Raw genomic sequence first — 17,695 nt, forward strand, 5'->3', positions numbered from 1 at the left:
TATTAACTTAAAATATTTCCTGATGGCACTAAAATTTCACTCTATGTGACCACAGTGCTCTTAATTATAGAATGATTGGCTATAATGTATTCTTAAATGGTACCATGTTTGAACTGAAAGAAAAATTATTTGGCATTGCAAAATGTTGTAGGTCAGTTGTCACTGACGGTATCTGTTTCACCAATAGAGGATTTGCTTTGTGTTTTGCTTTTTTCATTTTTTGCCTCATTCTAGAACACTCTTCCTCATACCAAGATCAACATTTGCTTGTCCTCATAATAACTAGGCTGATAGCTGAATTTTTTCTATATCCTTTGATAAAGTCTCACTGGTTTGCCATTCACTATTTCAATCTACCAGACTGTAATTTCATTAAGTAGACATGCTTTAGAATCAGATAAGCCTGATTTTGAATCCTGTCCTTTCACTTATTTACGTGATCTTGGAAGAATTACTTATCCTTTATGCCAATTCTCCCATTTGTAAAAGGGGAAGGGCCATTTTCCTCATAGGGTTTTTGAGGCTTATATGAAAGAATGCACCTAAATTTGTAAGTGTACTTACTGTCTGATACAAAAAAAGCATGTAGAAAGTATTGCTTGTTATTACTTAGGGGGCATGTTATGATACCCTAGTAGCCCAAATCCATTAATGGCTTGTCCATCTTGTTCACCTGGACCCTTTGACAAAAGCAGACAGGTCCTATGTAGTCACAGTGGTAAGTGGCTGTGAGGAATGTCTGATTTCTTTCCTTCCACGGCCATCTACTCTACTTGAGGCATTTTTGCAATGGATTTCAAGGTGTTGCTCATGCACAGCAGGTAGGACTGTGGCGTTTGAGAATCTGCACATTTCCCTCCTAAGCAGAAGGACAAATGGGAGGTGAGTTGAAAGACATCTGAGCTGGGAGAGAGAGGGTGTAACAGACCAGGTGTGTAACAGGGACTTAGCCATTAGAGATAGTGTCCCAGGCCGTCAGAAGCCAAGTTGCTTGGAGGCTGGAGGACTATCACCATAAGAGCTGCTAAAGCAGAAGCCAGTGACATTTAGCTGAGTGAGCTCCTTTGATTTCTTATTCTGTCAGATCCCAGAGACACTTTCCCAGGTTGGTGGAGTTCAGGATGATCAGTTTTCATGGCTGCTGGGTGATTTGTGACTAAACATAAATAGTACTTTTGAAAAAATAAAGATAAAAGGATGAGAAAAGGCTCTGGGAAATGCTCATTTAAAAAAGAAATGTAGAAGTCCTTTGCTGGTGGGCTTCCTTCTGTGTCACCTGCTGGGCTGGTGCTTTCTCTGAGGTGTAAACTATTCTGAGCAGTAGTGATAATTGTCTTCTGTTTCTTTAGAGAATTTGTTGTTTGGCAATGAATGGGATTTCCGTGTCTTTGCTTAATGAGCTACCAACAGGGTTTTTGTTACCTTATATAAAACCAAAGTCATTAAACTTTCCTTTTCATTTTTCTCTATAATGACTTCCAAAATTTCTCCATTGCTAACTTATAGGGTTGTGGTAAATTAATTGAAAAAGCAATTCCTACAGAATGGGCTATTCCTTTCAAACAAGCAAACAAGTAACTATGAATTTCTCTAATTCTAAACTTTGTTTCTCTTACGCTCTTTGCTGCTGCTGGAAGTTAGACAATGGCATTCTCGAATCCCTAATATTAGGACTTTTGATAAAATCAATGAAATCCTAAAAAACAAAATGTGAATTGTGTGTGTATACATCTGTGGGTTTTCTGTGGCAGCAAGGGTACAAAAGCCACGTGTAGGAGGACATATGAAGAAATGCATAGTCATTGAGTATTTATCACATGCCAGGTTCAACATTTGTATTATTACCCCATTTTATGGGTGAGAAAACAGAACCTGGCCGAAGTCACATAACTAGTAAGTAGCAAGGCCCAGGTCAGTTTCACTCTAAAGCATGCTTGTTTCTTACACCACCCTACCCTCTTTTTACATATCTTATTTTCCTTGGAGCCTTGGAATCAGCTGCTGTATCTCACCTCCTCCTTAACAGCCAGAGCCCCACTTTTGTAGGAAAGCTTTGTAGGAAGAGGGTTGAAATGAAGACTTAGTAACCATCTGCTCCAGCACAGCTCTACCTTATTGTATCTAGACCTGGAATGCAGTCACCAGTACCCTAAGATGCTGAGACAAGAGGAACTAGCCTTGTGCTTCAGTGATTTAGAGAATATGAGTAAGAAAACAATTTTGAGCGAGGTGAAAGGGCTTAGGAGCTTCACCTCTGGAGAAGGAGGGCCTCTGTGAAGAATGAAACTTCCCTCAGTCCCTCATGCCCAGGAATTAGAAACATATTATTGTCTATATTCATCAGCATAAGCATGACCTGAATTCTGCAGTCCAATCTCTTGCCAAGCCCACTCATTTCCAACCTTGAAAAACCGTGTGAGTGAAGGTGAAATAGTGAGCAGAGGGTGAACAACTGTGTTACAACAAATCCCAAAAGATTATTCAATTTTTTGCTACAGTGGGCTTTTCTTGCTACAAGACAAATGATTTCCAGCTTTCAAGACTTTTAAAATGATGACATTTGTTATGAGGGGTTTGATCACTATTAGGTTTCTTAGAGATTTGTCTTCTGACTTTGACATGTTACTTGATTTCAATTTTACTCTAGTTTCTATAAGGCCATAGTCTTGGTGGCACATGCTTATTTTTATTTATTGCTCTTTGTTTTCTTTTAAACAGTTACAGAGCTGAGAATTTTTACCTAAAATCTGAAGTGGAACAGCAGATATGAAAATGTCCTTAGGTTTTGTTTACAGTTTCAGAAGTTAATGACTCTGTTGGTGTTTATGTGACGTTAATACTGTGGGCTCGAGGAGGAATATGCCGTAGTAACCTACCTGAATGACCGACCAGTGGGGCCCTACTGCTCGCCACACACAGGCAAAAAATGCAGAGAGAGAGTCCGGTGGAAAGGCAAAAGGATTTTTTTTTAAACTTAAAATATGCACAGCAGGCTTCTTGATAGGGTGCCCCCTTGCTGGAGGAGTGCATGGGCAGCTGGTGGGTGACTGCTGCAGTGGCTCCCTGCTGCTTTGTGTCCGGGGGTGGGGGGGGAGGTGCATGTGGGAGGGGCACGTGGTTTGCCGCCTTGCTGCACGGTCTCCTGGAACCAGCCAGTCCAAGCCTCCTTGCTCGACTCTTCTTAGCAGCCTATCAGCCCCTGCAGTACTTCTTCCTGGTCAGGGCCCGAGTGCTGGGGGAGGGGCTTGGGCGCTGGGGCCCACCTCTCACCTCCATGCTTGGGCTGTGCGCTAAGGGCCTCCACTAGCATTGGCCGCAGGCAGATGGCAGCCACGCGCTTCCAGTATGGAGAAGGTATGCACAGCTTGCCGGTCAGCCATGCTCCCATGCTCCCTGTGGGCTGAGCCTCTCCCCTGAATTCTTTTTTTTTTAAATTTTATTTATTTATCTTTAGAAGGGAAGGGAAAGAGAGAAGGAGAGAAATATCAATGTATGGTTGCCTCTTGTGAGTCCCCTGCGGGGAACTGGCCTGCAACCCAGGCATGTGCCCTGACAGGGAATCGAACCACCATCTTTTGGTTCGCAGGCCCGTGCTCAATCCACTGAGCTACACCAGCCAGGGCTTTGAATTCTTACCAGAGCCTGCTGTGCTCCTGGCCAGGCAGGACCTGGAAAACTAGGCCAGGGGCCCGGGAATACTTCCAGCAAGGGCTGTTGGCTCAGGAACCTCAGACTCCAGCTGTGAATCCACCAGTCAGGGTATAGGGGAGCAAAAATGTGCATTTTCTATAGGTTCTGCCTTTTAAAACTGCCCCCAGAATCCCCCGTACAGTGGAAGCTGACGGGAGGGTATGTCCCTCCCGTCCAAGTGTCTCCCCAGGCACCAGCCTAAGTAAGTGCCTCTTTTGGCTGCGTCCTGTGTGCGACTTCCTGGTTGCCAGGGCGATGCACCCAGGTGCCATCTTCAGGGCTTCTCCACCCCACCTCACTTTCCCAGGGAAGGGAGTCCACCTGTTACAGTGACCCACAAAAGGAAATTCTGTCTGAAGTAATTCTTCAGGTGTGAGTGTAGTGCTGTTGTAGTAGTGTTGACTTTTGCCAGCAGTGTGCAAGCTCCACTGTGTTTTCAGTCCTTGTTGGTATGTGTGTCCGCGTCCGTCAGTATGTATCTTGACCACTTATAAGCCAGGAGGACATATTGCTAAGTCAATTTAAATAACAGCATGTCTGCATATGTAAAAAAAAGTACCCATCAATGAAATACAGAGTACTTTATTAACTCATTTTTAATACGTACACTTTTCTCCCCAGGGGGTCAAACATAGAAATATTTTCCTTTACCAAGGTAATTAAAATGTTAGAGGTCATTTCAATTAATTTAAATTAATATATTCCCAATTTCACACATTCAGACTGTATCCTACATATTTAAAAAGGTCAGATTTTACACAAAGTTATGTAGAATTTTTTGAAATGAATCCCTGTTACAAGTTCAGCTCCTATGAATTAGGCTCATTTGGTTTCTAACTCCTTTTAATTCTTTCTCTCTTGCAGGTTCAAAACTAAGAAAAATCTACTGTTATCCGTATTTCCTTCTTTAACTCCTCTTATCCTATTAGGCCGCATTGTGATTTTTTTCTAGGAAGTAAAAGGGATTTGGTATCCAAAGCTAGTAGACTTCTTTATCCACAGGCAAAGATTTGTTCTTAGAGAGATTATTATGTACACTTGGTGTCATGGCTTAAGTTTCCTCTGGAATTTTCTATTTTTCTTACTTCTTCTTCTTCTTTTAAATAAACCAAACCAAACAGGTATTCCTGGAAGACTTCTGAGTGGAAAGGATGCCAAGTCTCTCTCCTCCTGGAGCAGCAGGACCCCCACTGGCATGTGATGGAACCCGTTTGCGGAGGTGGCATCCAGACCCGGGAGGTGTACTGTGCCCAGAGCACACCAGCGTCCACAGCACCGAGGGCCAAGGAAGGTAGGCAGACAGTTGTGAGGACAGATGGCGCTACTGACTGAATGGGAAGTCAACTCCAACCCTATGTCCTCATATTCTTCTGGATACAATGGACCCTCAGCATTCACAAATTTAATATTTGTTTTGTTGACTATTTGGCAATCATTTTGAAATTCTGCTACTTGCTATAATTGGAAATAGTTAAAAAGAGTAGTAATAATGAAAACATCAACCTCAAAGGATCATTGTGAAAATGAAATGAGAAAATATACCTAAGATATGTGGCACAAATGAATACTACACTCTCAGAGGCTGGAGTGATTCAATTAGCAATGAATGAGAAACAGTGTTGTTGTTTTCCCCCCAATAGTGCTTTTTATATGCGTGAATTAGGGAATTTGGGAATTTCTAAAAATGTATAACTTTTAAATGTCAAAGTCAATGTCAATTTATTGCATAATTGATTATTTCAGCCTTATGGAAAGAAGGAGGAGAAACTATTTCCTCCAGGGTAGGCTTTCTCCTGGGCAGGAGCGACCTTAGCACTAGTCCATTTGTTTCAGAGGTTGGGACAGTGATAACATACAGAAGCTGAAAACTGGCCCAGATTTATCTCAGTCAACTGACTGAAAATAAAGAGTAGACAGTGATGCTTCTAGTCTAGAAGAAGGTGTGACCTGTTCCAGCCACACTGGAGAACACAGCAGTTCCCTCTGTAGAAGTGATCGAGGTGGGGATGTTTCATTAGGTGTACACATAAATTTTCTCCTGTGGAATTTAGTTAGGGAGGTAAGATGTGAGCTTACTGGCTATGTAAATGTATCTGTTTCATCCTGTACCGCTTTTCAATCAATTGCCTTTTTTTTGACACGGCCTTTCATTGTCCCAGGGGCATCTGGCACCATAGCCTTGGATGATGCACCTGTAACTCACAGAGCAATAATTTTTACAGACTCCTTAAGCATTTGCTTCAACAATTGAACTTGCTGCCATGTTTTAGGGCTAGAGCTATTTTAAAATGACAGTTAAATTTTAATGTCACTTTGGAAACATCGCAATTTATATACATCCCATCCCAGAACAAAACATGATTATGCTTACTCCTCTGAATTTGGAAGAACAGATTTTAGGTAAAAAGCTTCAGCTTATTTTTTCAGACCTTGGTGATTTTTCTATTCCACCCTCTCCTTCTCCCCTTTTACTGTTGTCTACAGTTTTAGGATATTCAGGGGTCAGCACATAAATGAGAATTCATGACCTATCTATTTTCAGCTTCAACTTTTAGTCTTGACATTTTCATCATCCTGAAGTTTGTTCAGTAAAAATAGGTTTACTTATGGGTCACCTATTTCTAAAGTTTCTGTAACCTTAATCTTTCCAGCTTTCTTAATGGAAACATATTGGGCAGGAAGATTGAAATTAGGAAGATGAAAAACTGGTGTTCTAGAGTTGGGATCACAGGCTGGCGAGGAGGTTAAATTGTGGAGGGGGGTTAAATACAGAGTTAGCAGCCCTTTAAACCCTGCTGCAATCTGCTTCAGGCATTGAAAGGAGAGGGGAAAAGTCTTAGGCCAAGTCACACTTCCAGATTAGTATGTGGGGACACATGAAAATAAAAAGTACTTAGAAAGCCCTGTGCCTGGTAGCCTAGTTCTTGGTGGGGGTGGGGGTGTCTTAGATGTGGGGACAAGATGGAAATGCATCGGTGTATATACCAAGACCATTTACTCTTGTACAAAGTTGAATACAATGAATCAAACTATTTTGCATTGGAAAATACAGCACAGCCACAATTGCATCAAAAGCGTGGAATAGCCTGCAATTTACCTTTGTAGATATTAATAAAGGCTTTTTAAAATTTTGCTCTTATATGAAAGTGAATCAGAAAGATTGTTCAGCCATTACTTTCCTTTCTTACAAGTATTTGCTTTTCCTACTGTTATAGATATACCTTGACAAGTATGGCAACAAGAGAATTTCTTCTGGCTCAAGTTAAATGCAAGAGAATAATTGAATTGTCATTGTTAGGGACCAATAAGTGTGTTTGCTCAATTAAAGTGACAGAATGTAAATATTTCTAACCTTTCCTGCTAATGCAGGAAGAAGGCCAAAATTGATGGCAATTTTGCATTTCAATTTTTGTGAACATCTTTTTTATTATTAAATTAGATTTTGAAGGGAGGAACAATTTTAACAGCATCAATTTTGGGAACTCTTTTGTCAGTCACAGCTGTCTTTCCTGAAATGTTAATTTCTCCTTAGACTCCAGGATGGTCTGTTCATTCTCTGGAGTGGAGTTGCTTGACTTTTCTTCCCTACAAAATCTCACCATGCACTGAGTTAGTTGTACCACTTCTTTCTAAGAACCTGATTGTACAGAAATCCATAATCTTGGAGGGTTGGAGAGAAGAAAAGATTTATTTCTATGTATCTATATGCAATAGAATGCAGTAGAATTTCCAGATGCCAGAACAGGGTTGGGTGAAGAATGCTAATTCTCTCCCTGGGGCCTCCAAGTCTCTTGCCGGGGCTGGATGCTGCAGCTTAACTTTGTTTTATGGCGATGTAGTCATTCTGATGTCCCCATCTCCATTTGACCACAGTTCATGGTGTTTGTAGGAAGAGTATAATAACAGTTATGGCATATTTGCCTGCTTCTGTTGTTCGGTGTTCATATGATGTTTTAGCTGCAGTCAAAAACAGTGCTGTAACAATCAATATGAGAAATACTACCACTAATAGTAGCCAAGCCAATAGAATCAGGGATAATTATATAAAGGAGTATTTATTATTTTGTTTACAATTTATTGTTGTAGAGAAAATTGTGTTTCTATTTTATAATTCAGAAGCACCAGCAAGAGCGATGTTTAGAAGCAAAATTCAATCCAAGCAAATCTAGAAGCTTGGATTTGGTGAGACCATTTTCCTTTCTGCCCTTTTCTCAAATGAAATTAAAGCTACTAAGGGTGCATTCAAGGGTGATTTCTCAGATGATAAATATTGAAACAAGAAACACACTTTTTAAATCTAATAAATAAATACTGGGACAAATCATTCTATTTATAACAATATTGCCTAGAGATTGGGATATCAATAAATATAAAGTGAAACAGCATAAAGATAGAATGTATTCATTAGGTGAAGAAAAATAAAACCCAAACCCTACAAAAACTAAATAAAAAATTGGGAAAAGGTATTGGTGTGGTTTTAATTAAGCAGAACACTACCTGTTTGCTCTTTTGTTTTCATATTTCAGATTCATTATTTGATGTCAAATGGACAAAGCTATTTTAAAAACAGAATATACTTTAGCTTGGAATTGTTGAATACATTAGTTCACCCCTGCACTGCGGTAATATGCAGTAGTTCTTGAAAGTCCTAAGTCTTTCTCATGCTGGGCCCAGAGTTGGCATTAAGAAAGTGCATGATCAGATAAGGGAATGTCCTGGAATGTTGAGCGGTACAGGAAGGCCTTATATATTTTCAGTCTAGCTAGTGTACGAAGACTTGATGTGTTTTGGTTCTAGATTTTATACTAACCTCTATGGAACTTTGATAAGCCACATAAATGTTTCAGTCTTCTAGTTTTTTAAATTGGTTTTAAATATATTAGTGAGGTAAGTGAAAGGTGTATGGCTATCAATATTCATTTGTCAAATATAATTTATGTACTAGCTATGTTTTAGGCCATGTACTAGACACTGTTATTAGCAAGTTACCCCTCATTAACTTATAATCTCTTAATTAGAGTGACAGTTGAACTAACAATTAGGCTACTGTGTCTATACACAATACATTATGTATGTGTGTACAGACATACATATAAAAATATCACATTAATAATGTGATCATTACATATATATTACATTTTATATAATACACATATATTTTATATGTGCTACATATATATTTTATTTATATACCATGCATTATACATATATATACACACATATACATACAGGGTGGGGCAAAAGTAGGTTTATGTATATTATGGTTAAAGCCATGTTATAATGATGTCTGAGTGAGGTCCTCATAAAGGAGGTGATGCTTAATGAGAGTTTGGAGGATCAACAGGAAAGAATGTTGTAAGTGGGGTGGGGAGGACATAAGGAAAAGAATGGAGATGTTTATACTCAGGGGTAGCATGTGCCCTGGTGCGAGGAGACCGCGGGGAATAAGGGAGCTACACTGACACTGGAAAACCAGGCCTTTGGGCTGTTCTGGAGTTAAGACTCCTTCTCTCTTTCTTTATTTACCTACTTACTTATTTACCTATTTATTTATTTTTAAGAATTTATTTTTAGAGGGAGGGGAAGGGAGGGAGAGAGGAGAGAAACATTGATATGAGAGAGGAACATCTATCAGTTACCTCTTGCACACACCTCAACTGGGGATTTAACCTGTAACCTGGGCATGTACCCTGACAAGGAAATTAAACTTTCACTTTGTGGGATGATGCCTGACCAACTAAGCCACACTGGTCAGGCCAAGACTATTTTTGAGACTACGGGTACCTATTTCAGTCTTTTTTTCTTTTGCTTTCACTATAGGCTTTTAAGGAGACATCTCATATTCTTAGCTGTATCTAAAAATGTAGAAGTGTCAGTGTGCTAAGAAAATTCTCCTGAGTGGTCATGTCCTATTTGAAAATTTACCTGAGTATCCAAGAAGTTTTTAGATATGAAATAGAATAATTTACATTATGAACAGACTAACAGATTTCTTAAGGGGCAATCGAAGGAGATATTTCACCATCATTTGAGGGTCTAGAAATGTCCTTTACCTATCTTTATAAATTGGTTTTAAAGTCAATAAGCTCATTTGGATGTGAGAATAAAGTGTCAGGGAAATAATGCACTTAGAACTTCCCTTAGTGTTAACCCTTACCGAGAAATGAGGAGGTTTAAAGGGGGGTTATACAGGCATTTTCTCTTGCTTTATGCTAACTGGGAGATAACTGGATGAAATAATCTTTGCTAATTAACAGCAGGAAATTTGATGGCATTTCACTTGAGACCATGAAACAGAAGGGCACTGGCCTGTAAACTTTCCATCTTGGAAATATACTCAATATATATGTTCACATATGTCAGATAATCTCTCCAAAGTTCCAAAAGTGGGAAAGCTGAGAAAAGTGTAGAAAAAGAACATTAAATCCTTAGGGCCAATTAGGTCACTAGGAGTTTAAAATGAAGATTGGATTCTACTGGTTTCATTTTATTGCATTTGTATTTCAGTGTAGTGATTTTTTAATCAAGTGTAACAAACTTGTCTTAGTGTACTATAGCAAGTGTTTATTGAGTTACTGTGCTTAGCAGAAATATTGAAGAGTTCCTACTCTAAGCATTCATTAAATTATCAGGCTGTTCTTGACATTAAATTTTTCTTAATTTATTTAGCTCAAGGTGTAATTCGCATGATTGACATGAAAGCAGGAAAGAACACCTCTGGGGAGAAAATATAGAGGCAGGATATTTCAGGAGAAAGTTTTGCATGGAGTAAAGGTTACTCCTGGCGGAGGGATTGCTTGTGAAGAAATGGGCCTTTTAGATAACATGTGAGTCCTGCTTAATTTTATCTGTTAGAGAGAAAGAACACATTTCTTGTCCATTACATTTTATATTTATTAAAAACTAACGTAACTGAATTAATGATTTAAGACTGTGTGGTACGGAAACTAAAGCATATGGCATCAAGGGAGCAAGATTGTCAAAAAAAAAGTAAGAATTAGATGTGCTTGAAATTTTTCCAGTGGTTTTACCAGTAATATCTGAGCTTTCCTAATCCTACTGCACTAAGTCCACACCCCTGCAACAGCACATCACTTTTTGCTGGTTTCTAGCCATTGGTGTATTTATCTTTGTCAGCCATTAAGCAGTAAAGGCCTTAATAACCAGGCTTGTGGTCCTTCTCTTTGTGTTTTTAAGTATCAGTGCCTGGCCTACAAATGGCAAATTGCACATGCTTATGGATTTCAAAATAATAACCTTCTCAAATGAGACAGTGACAATGTTCAGTTTTGTTGAATTGTTTTGCTTTTGGGGTAGCACAAAGAAAGAAATGTTTTACTGTTGACCAGAGCAAAGTGATCTGCTATCTGGATACAAGCACGCCAAGGCCCGGTGGTCCAGAGGACCTGGAGTGGAATCAGATGAAATAGGAGATACGGGGATCCTAGAGGGGTGGACATGGTCCATGGGAAAAGACTGGAGAGGAATGCAGGGGAGGGAAAAAGAAGGAGGGTCACTGGACTAAGGCGACAAGTTTGGGTTAAAATGATGTCTTTGCCCAGTGTTCTTGGCCTATGACACTAGGTAGTTGATTTTTTAATAATCTCCAGAGTGAAATATATCCTTCTTTTGTTCTCCAGAGAAGACATAATGAAAACCACAAATGGTTTAAAACTATTTACTTCTATCAATGTTACTTTTTATTTCTTTAACAATCTTCGAAGGGTTATGAAACAGTCATACAATGAGTATGGACATGAGTTAAGAGAAAATGGGGATTTTGGAGAGAGATTCAACAGTGAATTGTGGGGGACATTGGATTGGTTTATGAAGGAAAACACTTTTATGTGAGCCTAAAGAAAGGGCGTGGCTTAGATAAGTGTTCTAAGGACATGGGTAAAGACACAGAGGTGGAAAGTCCTAGACCATGATTAGGGTGAAATCAGTCAACACCCTGGACCTGAGTGGGGGTGGACAAAGGTAAGTGCTGTGGATTTAGGGCAGAGGGAGAACTCCATGATCTTGGGCCTGCTGATGGCCAGATCATTAGATGGTGGGACTGAATTATTCTGCTCTCCATCCCTGTCCAACAGTGAGCTACAACAAGACTGAACATTTTCTTTCATACTCTAGGCCTTGGGAGCCAGTCTCTGTCTGACCATTGATCACTATCCCAAGATCTCCATCATTTTCCCACACCCTGACATACTTAATCCTTGACTCAGACCTATCACCTTGACAACTGATACCCTACTTAGAAACTGTTCCTTCTGGGAACCCAGGTGACAACATAGGATCTCTTTGGCTCAGCCATTGAAGCACATTATTTCACTCCATTGTAATTCCTTGTTTGTTTGCCCTGTTAACCGGGATACTGGGTACCCCCTAAGAGCTCAGGGACCACATCTCTGTTGTTCACCATCCTTTCCCCAGCAATTAGCATGGTATCTAGCACACAAAAGGTGCTTGTATTGAATTCAAGGCTTTGCCCTTCTCTATTTCTTTTACCACCTTTTTTCTTTCTCCTGGTTGATTCTCTGCAGGCATGCACCTACCAGTCCACTTTTGGACTTGGATAAAACAATGTTTTATGATGCATGGGATCTAGCTTCTTGAGTAGCAGCTGAGGAGTTGGATGTCGCAGCCTTGCAAACAGAACCTGGAAGTGCAGGAGACTCAGCTTCTTGAGGACCAAAATTTCACCAATGGGAAATAAGATTTAGGAGAGAGCTAGGCTCTTCCCAGTGCACCTGAATGTTATGGCAGTATATTCTTGCAGCCCTTCCAGAGAAATACATGTTCCAAAGACACAAATCAGCTCTACGTCTTTATGGTTTAATGTGAAAAGTTTAGTCAGCACAATAACACAGTGCAGAGCCTCACATCCTTACTTTACTCCTGCTGTTTTCTCCCTAACGGTACTGAGTGACTTCCAAATAAAGTATTAACACGTCGATTCTCATTGCAGGGTCTGCTTTCTAGGATACATCAGCTATAGTAAAACTCAATGAATGTGTGTCAAAACTAAAAAACGAGAGACACTATTTTTCAGAATTTATTATAATAGTTTACATGAGACCTAGTATGAGCTTTTCCTAGTTTATTTTTCTTCTCTTTTTATTCTCAGCCTCGTTTTTCCTCTTCCTCACTATTCAATTCTTAAATTTTTTCCCTTTGTCTTCCTTTTCTTCTTTAAAAAAAAATCTGGCATAAATCTGGAGCAAGAACAGTCAGGAACTGTGGTAGATTTCCCTGCAATTAGCACATTCCCTGGCACAAGAGAGTACAAGCTCAATAGGTATTTCTTGAACTAATGAATGCAATCTCCCACATAGTCTTGCCTGTCAGTTTTAGGCTTTCCTTTTCACTTTGGGATGACTTTTCTCTTGATTTCAATTGCCCACATCCACCTGCACTTCATTAATGGACAGTTAAGTTCTCCTTTCCAGACTAGAAGATTACATTTGGAAAAGCGTGCCAAGACTAGGCATTTACTGTGTTTAGTTGGGTATCTCACTAAACTTCATTTTGTCATCTGGATTAGATTTTTCTGGAGCACCAAGCCAAAAGGTAATGAGGTTCTTCTTGGCATAATTTCTGAAGCAGACTTATTCCTTCCAAATCTATTTTTCCAGTCTCTTTGAATATGTAAATGCCCTGGCAAGTAAGACATAAAAGTAACATCTGTGTATTGTCCAAATCTTTTTGCATGAAAGTTTTGCAAGTTACTTACCAACTCATTCTAGTATTTACCATTTTCCTCCATTCTGTAGTTTGAATTTCTTATCAATTTCTTTCTCAGAGAGAAGACTCAGTAAGACCTATATGTGCTTAAGAATGATTCAATTACTCCCATGTCTTTTGGCCATTTTCTCAGCATCAAGGGGAGGAGAATCAATTCCCACATCAAGAGAAAACCTAGAAAATGAGCTGAATTGTGATGCTAATACTACGGTGCTATATGTCTCCATGTAGAATATATCATTGTAGATTATTTTATTATTTTAAGATCTGTTTTCCTAAGGCTTCAGTTGTATCTGACTCTTGATAAAACATACCCAAGTAATCCCAATTTTTTCTAGGCTTGGAGCTCAGAATTGTAAATAGCTACATCTATTTGAATAATCTATAGCATTTTACTTTAAAAAATGTTATTAGTGATTTTAGGGAGAGAGGAGAGAGAGAGAGAAAGAAACATCAATGTGTTGTTCCATTTATTTATGTATTCACTGGTTAATTCTTGTATATGCCATGACCAGGCATCAAACCCACAACCTTTGCGTAAGGGGATGACTCTAATCAACTGAGCTACCTGGCCAGGGCACCCATAACATTTTAAGTTCAGTGTTTCCAACATTGGACTCTGTATTTTCCTGCCCAGCCCCATTTCAGGTTCCTCTCCAGGGCTCTACGGTTCAGGAATTTGTTCCTCTCCCAGCCCAGTGCTCATTCATGCTAGAAACCTGGGCTACGTCCTTAATGTTTTACTGTCATTTAGTTCTTGGCCCACATTTAATCTATCACCAAATTCTGTTCATTCTACTTATTCTATGTGTTTATTCTGTTTACTTCCATCCATCTTCTGTTCTAGCATTATTTCCCATGTGAACTCCTATCATGGGTTTCTTACTGATTTTCCTCCTGCTCTTACTCCTAAATAGAGCAGGGCATGTTTCATGTGGCTCAGCACATGGGCTCTGCTTTTCCTAGTTTATTTTCTTCTCTTTTTAATTCTCAACCTCATTTTCCTCTTCTATATTTCCTGTTCCTCACCATGCAATTTTTTATTTTTCCCTTTATTCAAATTCTTACTCTGTAACTTACAAGCTGTGTAACTTTGGGCAAGTTTATTAATCCTTTCTCATCTGTAAAATGGAGATAATGAGAATTCCTAGCTCATAGAAGGGCTGTAAGATTAAATAAATAGACACACACACACACAAGAGTTAAATCAGAGCCTTATACAGAAAGCACTTAATAATAATTAGATCTTATTGCTTTTCTTCTCCAAACTCCTTCCAAAGCAACCTCATGGGAAAGCTTACCTGAGCTTATCATTCTCATAGGAAATGACTTCAAAGGCTTCCTCTGAATTAAAAACTTTTTTATATCACTCTCAGAGCCATGCATGATCTGGCACTTGCCTACCTCCCGAGATTCAACTTACTCCACTGTCCCTTTTATTCTATTTCAGCCATACTGTATGGCCTCAGTCAATTTAGTTGACCTTTCTGTCCTTGAGTTTCCCTCTTGTGGCCAGAGCTAGCATCACATCACTGGGGCAGCACAGAATATGAGAATCAGGGACCCAGAGCCAAAATGTCTTGACTCTGAACTGACTCACTTCCACAGTCCACTACAGAGACTAGCCAGTGTATGTCAGTCTCGGTGTAAAGGAATGAGGATAGGAAGATTAGGGGTCCTTGGAAAATACAAGTTCTGCTAGGCAGCCATTTGTTAGCAATAACTGTACACTTTGGAAAGGAAGTAGTGTGCTTTGGACCCTTATATCAAATTCTATTTCTGCTGTAACAAGTTACCACAACTTTAATGACTTCAAACAATGCAAATATATTACCTCACAGTTTTGGAGGTCAGATGTCCAAAATGTTTCTCACTGGGCTAAAATCAAGGCATTAGCAAGGCTGTGTTCCTCCTGGAGGCTCTAGGGGGGGAATCTTTCCTTGCTTTTTCCAACTTCAAGAAGCTGCCTGCACTTCTTGGCTCATGACTCCTAAATCTGTCTTCCAAATCAGCAACATAACTTCTTCAAAGTTCTTTCTGACTATGATTCTCATGACTCCTTTGTCCACAAAAGCACCCTTGTGAATAAGTTAGGCCTACCTGGATAAGACAGGTAATCTTATCTCAAAGGCAGTTAATGAGCAATCTCAGTTCTACACAACCTTAACTTCCTTTTGTCATGTAACCTAACATATTCACAGATAGTAGGGGGTTAAGACTTAGATGTGTTTGTGTGGTTATTATTTTGCCTACTGAAACCCCTTCTCTTCTATCTGAGAAATAAATAAATACTTGGAGTATTAAAATTAAATGAGGATAGTTCTTATGAATACCTGGATTATGCGCTGTGAAGTGCAGGGGTGCAGAGGCTTAGTTAGCTTAGCAGTTAAGAAATTAGGCTCTGAAGTGGTGATTGCCACTTTTGAGTACCAGCTCCCTCATTCCCTGACCATGTGAGGTTGGTCAAGGCACAGAGCCTCTGTGAGCCTCCAGTTTTTTTATTGGTGAAATGGAGGTAATCAGTACTGATTGTCAGGAGTAAAGAGACAATTTGTATTTAAAGGAGAAAAAACAGAGCACAGTTGCTGTTATACAGTAAGTACTCAGTAAGTATAAGGTGGTGTTTTATTTTATCTTTTTACACACTAATGGCTTTGCTTTTTGGAGCACTCCCCTATTTATTGAGGCCCTTATGCAGACTTGACACTGTATCAAGTACCATCAGACTAGAGGAATGAACCTTTAATATAAGGAAGTCAAAGCCAATTTGGAGAGAGAAACATAAAACAAATTATGTTGGTCTAATATGATGAATATTGTAGGTGTGTAAAAAATTTTTTTCAAATGCCAGATTAAACAAATACAATAACCTAGAAGAGACAAAGAGTATGTACTTTTTAAAGTTACTATAAAAATACAAATACTTCGGTTTTCTCATTTGTTAAAAGAACAAGTTGAAATATGATCTTACCGCAGAGTTTCTTTCAGTAAAAAGTTATGTGGTCTGTTCTCTCTGAGAAGGGGTAGAGTTAAAGATATTTAATAGTCAGTAGGGCATGGCCCAGGCACTGGCCGGGACACTTAACTTCCCTATCTGGTGAGGCATTTGTACAGGGGGTTACCACTTAAGGTTTGTACTGGTTAATATCTGTTGGAGATTAGTTAGTCAGTGAGAACAGGACCTAATCTATAAGCTCACTTTATTTTTTTAAACTTATTTTTAATTTTTAACTATGTATTTTATTTATTATGCTATCACAGTTGTTCCATTTCCTCCCTTTATTCCCCTCCACCCCCTCTCCCACCCATGTCCCCTCCTCCCACCACTTAGGTCATGTTCATAGGTTATGCATATAAATTCTTTGGCTTCTACATTTCCTATAGTATTTTTAATCTCCTCTGTCTATTTTATACCTACCACTTATTCTTATTTCCTGCACCTTTTCCCCCATTCTCCCCGCTACCTTATCATTGATAATCCTCCATGTGATCGCCATTTCTGTGATTCTGTTCTTATTCTAGTTGTTTGGTTAGGTTTTTTAAATAATGTCCAGTTGTTGATATTGTTTGTCACTTTACTATTCATATTTTTTATCATCTTCTCTTTCTTAGGCAAGTCCCTTTAACATTTCATAGAATAAGAGTTTGATGATGATGAACTCCTTGAACTTGACCTTATCTGAGAAGCACTTTATCTGCCTTTCCATTCTAAATGAAAGCTTTGCAGGATAGAGTAATCTTGGCTGGAGGTCCTTGCCTTTCATGACTTGAAATACTACTTTCCAGCCCCTTCTTGCCCACAAGATTTCTTTTGAGAAATCAGCTGGTAATCTTATGGGAAATCCTTTGTACATAACTCTCTCCTTTTCCCTTGTTGCTTTTAAGATTCTCTCCTTTAATCTTGGCTAATGTAATTATGATGTGCCTTGGTATATTGCTTCCTTGGGTTCAACTGCTTTGGGACTCTCTGAGCTTCCTAGACTTCCTGAAAGTCTATTTCCTTTGTCAGATTGGGGAAGTTCTCCTTCATTATACTTTCAAATGAGTTTTCACTTTCTTGCTCTTCCTTTTCTCCTTCTGGCACCACTATGATTCAGATGTTGGGGGGGTTTAAAGTTGTCCAGGAGGTTCCTCAGCCTCTCCTTATTTTTTTGAATTCTTGTTTCTTCATTCTGTTCTGGCTGAATGTTTATTTCTTCCTTCTGCTCCAAACTGTTGATTTGAGTCCTGGTTTCCTTTCCATCACTATTGGTTCCCTGTA

The 17,695-nt window shown here is 39.2% G+C and overlaps 1 protein-coding gene across 1 annotated transcript in view; it reads left to right on the forward strand.

The window, feature by feature from the left end:
- Nucleotides 1-17,695, forward strand: part of THSD7B (thrombospondin type 1 domain containing 7B) — a 785,104-nt gene that overhangs the window by 225,013 nt on the left and 542,396 nt on the right. The window contains exon 4 of the mRNA XM_053666773.1: nucleotides 4,812-4,981. Within this exon, the coding sequence (XP_053522748.1) occupies nucleotides 4,812-4,981 (170 nt within the window). The remainder of the gene's footprint in view (nucleotides 1-4,811; nucleotides 4,982-17,695) is intronic.

Source organism: Artibeus jamaicensis, unplaced genomic scaffold, assembly GCF_021234435.1.
Source record: "Artibeus jamaicensis isolate MK-2021 breed Jamaican fruit bat unplaced genomic scaffold, CSHL_Jam_final contig_1284, whole genome shotgun sequence".
Taxonomy (NCBI): Eukaryota; Metazoa; Chordata; class Mammalia; order Chiroptera; family Phyllostomidae; genus Artibeus; species Artibeus jamaicensis.